The 2,062-nt window shown below is 54.3% G+C and overlaps 1 protein-coding gene across 1 annotated transcript; it reads left to right on the forward strand.

Moving 5' to 3' along the window:
* The first annotated feature begins 233 nt into the window (after positions 1 to 233).
* Positions 234 to 1,799, forward strand: LOC144149774 (uncharacterized). Its single transcript, XM_077681449.1, has one exon. It carries the CDS (start codon positions 234 to 236, stop codon positions 1,797 to 1,799), a length of 1,566 nt encoding a protein of 521 aa, XP_077537575.1.
* Positions 1,800 to 2,062: the final 263 nt, after the last annotated feature.

Raw genomic sequence — 2,062 nt, forward strand, 5'->3', positions numbered from 1 at the left:
CCAGTTCTGGAACAGCTTTGGCGTGCTTAACGAGGACCATTACGTCGACATTCTTCGAGCCGGTGTGAGTCGTCCCTGCGTTTTGTACAAGCGGCTCCCGGAAGAGAAGTGGGTCAACCCATTCAATCCTTGGATTGCCTCGGTCCTCGACTCGACATGAACATCCAGGTCATTCTCGATCACTATCCTGTGCAGCTTACGTTTTTGACTACGTAAACAAGGCCGATCGTGGGATGTCTAACCTGCACAAAGCCGTGAGTGACATGATCGAGGAAAAGGGAGAGATGGGCTACCCAGAGGTGCTCAAGGCGCTCGGCCTCAACATGCTCAAGGTGGTGGAGATGTCTGCTCAAGAAGCCGCGTGGTTTCTCCTCCGCCAAGACATATCTGAGAAGAGCCGCGCTGTGATCTACATACCCACGTGCTTCCCCGAAGAGCGAGTTCGAGTTCGCAAGACCAACAAGGAGCTCGAACACCTACCACCGTCTTCGACTGACGTGTGGCGAGAGAACGTGATTGACGAGTACCAGCGAAGGCCCGAAGAGTTGAAAGACGTTTCCCTGGCCGAGTTTGTGAGTGCCTACACTAAGAACCGTGAGGGCCAGTACCAGCTTCGCCGAACCGAGTGCGTGATCCGCTACCGCCACTACAGTCAGGACGACGCGCTCAACTACCAACGAGAGCAAGTCTTGTTGCACGTGCCGTTTCGAAACGAAGACTTGGAGGTACTAGATAACAATGCATTCGTTAAAACTTACACGGAGAAGATGACCGACATAACCAAGCTTCACGCAAAGTACATCTACGATAGTGACTGCGATTCGCTGATGGAACTTGCGCGAGGCATTGCCGAAGCCCATCGAGTTCCCAGTACACACGAGACTCAGTGGACTCGAATCCGCATAGAACCCGGAGACGAAGATGTGATGGGACACGATGTAGTCAACAAGGTTCTAGCCGAACAAAGTGCGTGTGCTGCCGTGCGAAAGCGGGATGACATCATGGACACTGAGAAGTTCTACGATTTGATGCGCCTCACCAACTCCGAGCAGCACGAGTTTCTACGAGAGCTCATTCATCGTCAGACTACGCCGGGGGCCGAGCCGCTTCGTGCCTTCTTCACTGGCCCTGCTGGCTGTGGCAAGACGTTCATTCTAAAACTTGCCATGGACATCTACAACCGCTTCAACCCGGATCCCCCCTATAATTCCTTCGTCATCTGTGCTAGTACGGAGAAGGCAGCCGTTGCAGTTGGCGGTACGACCATGCATTCGGCCTTCAAACTGTCTCGAAGCCGTACCAACGATGGGGGACTGCGCGACAGCGAGCTGAACACCTTCAGGATGGCCTTCCGAAATGTGCGGTGCGTAATAATCGACGAGATAAGCATGATGTCTGCCGACCAACTGGACGCCGTAGACATGCGACTGCGACACGTGACTCAGAAGTACAACGAACCGTTCGGAGGTGTCGATATGATCCTGTGCGGCGACTTGCGGCAGCTGCCCCCCGTCCGAGCCAGCGAGATTTATAAGAGAACGCGTGGTAGCAATCGAGTCTTCGCTTCGGAAGTGAAGTGGCACACCATGTCGTACTTCCCGCTAGTTCGAGTCGTCCGGCCGAAAGACGCTCGTTTCTCTGGAATACTCACCAAGATCGGGAACGGAGTGCCACTGGACCCGCAAGAGCTGTCGCTGATCGAGAGTCGCTTCGTCACCGCCGAAGACGATACTCGACTGGCTCCCGATGCCGTGCGACTGTACTACTTGAACGACTCGGTCAATAAGTACAACGTCTAACTTGCAAAGAACGATGCCGGGGCCACCGAGATCATTGCTCAGGACGATTTGAGAGGCTGGAGAACTGAAGAGGACCGACTTCGCATGACGTTGCGAATCTCGAATATGTCTAGCACTGAGCTCGGAAACATGCCTTCCAAGATTGTGCTGTCCGTGGGACGCCTCTACATGCTCACAACCAACATTGATGTGGTGGATGGGTTTGTCAGTGGCTCGGTCGGTGTGCTAAAGCTGTGCGAGTGGGAACCGGACGTGGACTTTCC

The sequence above is a fragment of the Haemaphysalis longicornis genome, unplaced genomic scaffold, assembly GCF_048455015.1.
Source record: "Haemaphysalis longicornis isolate Haplotype H1 unplaced genomic scaffold, Haemaphysalis longicornis Haplotype H1 scaffold_1, whole genome shotgun sequence".
NCBI lineage: Eukaryota > Metazoa > Arthropoda > Arachnida > Ixodida > Ixodidae > Haemaphysalis > Haemaphysalis longicornis.

Bases quoted from the DNA above. Each gene is read 5' to 3' on its own strand.
- LOC144149774 (XM_077681449.1), top strand. From the start codon at position 234: ATGTCTAACCTGCACAAAGCCGTGAGTGACATGATCGAGGAAAAGGGA.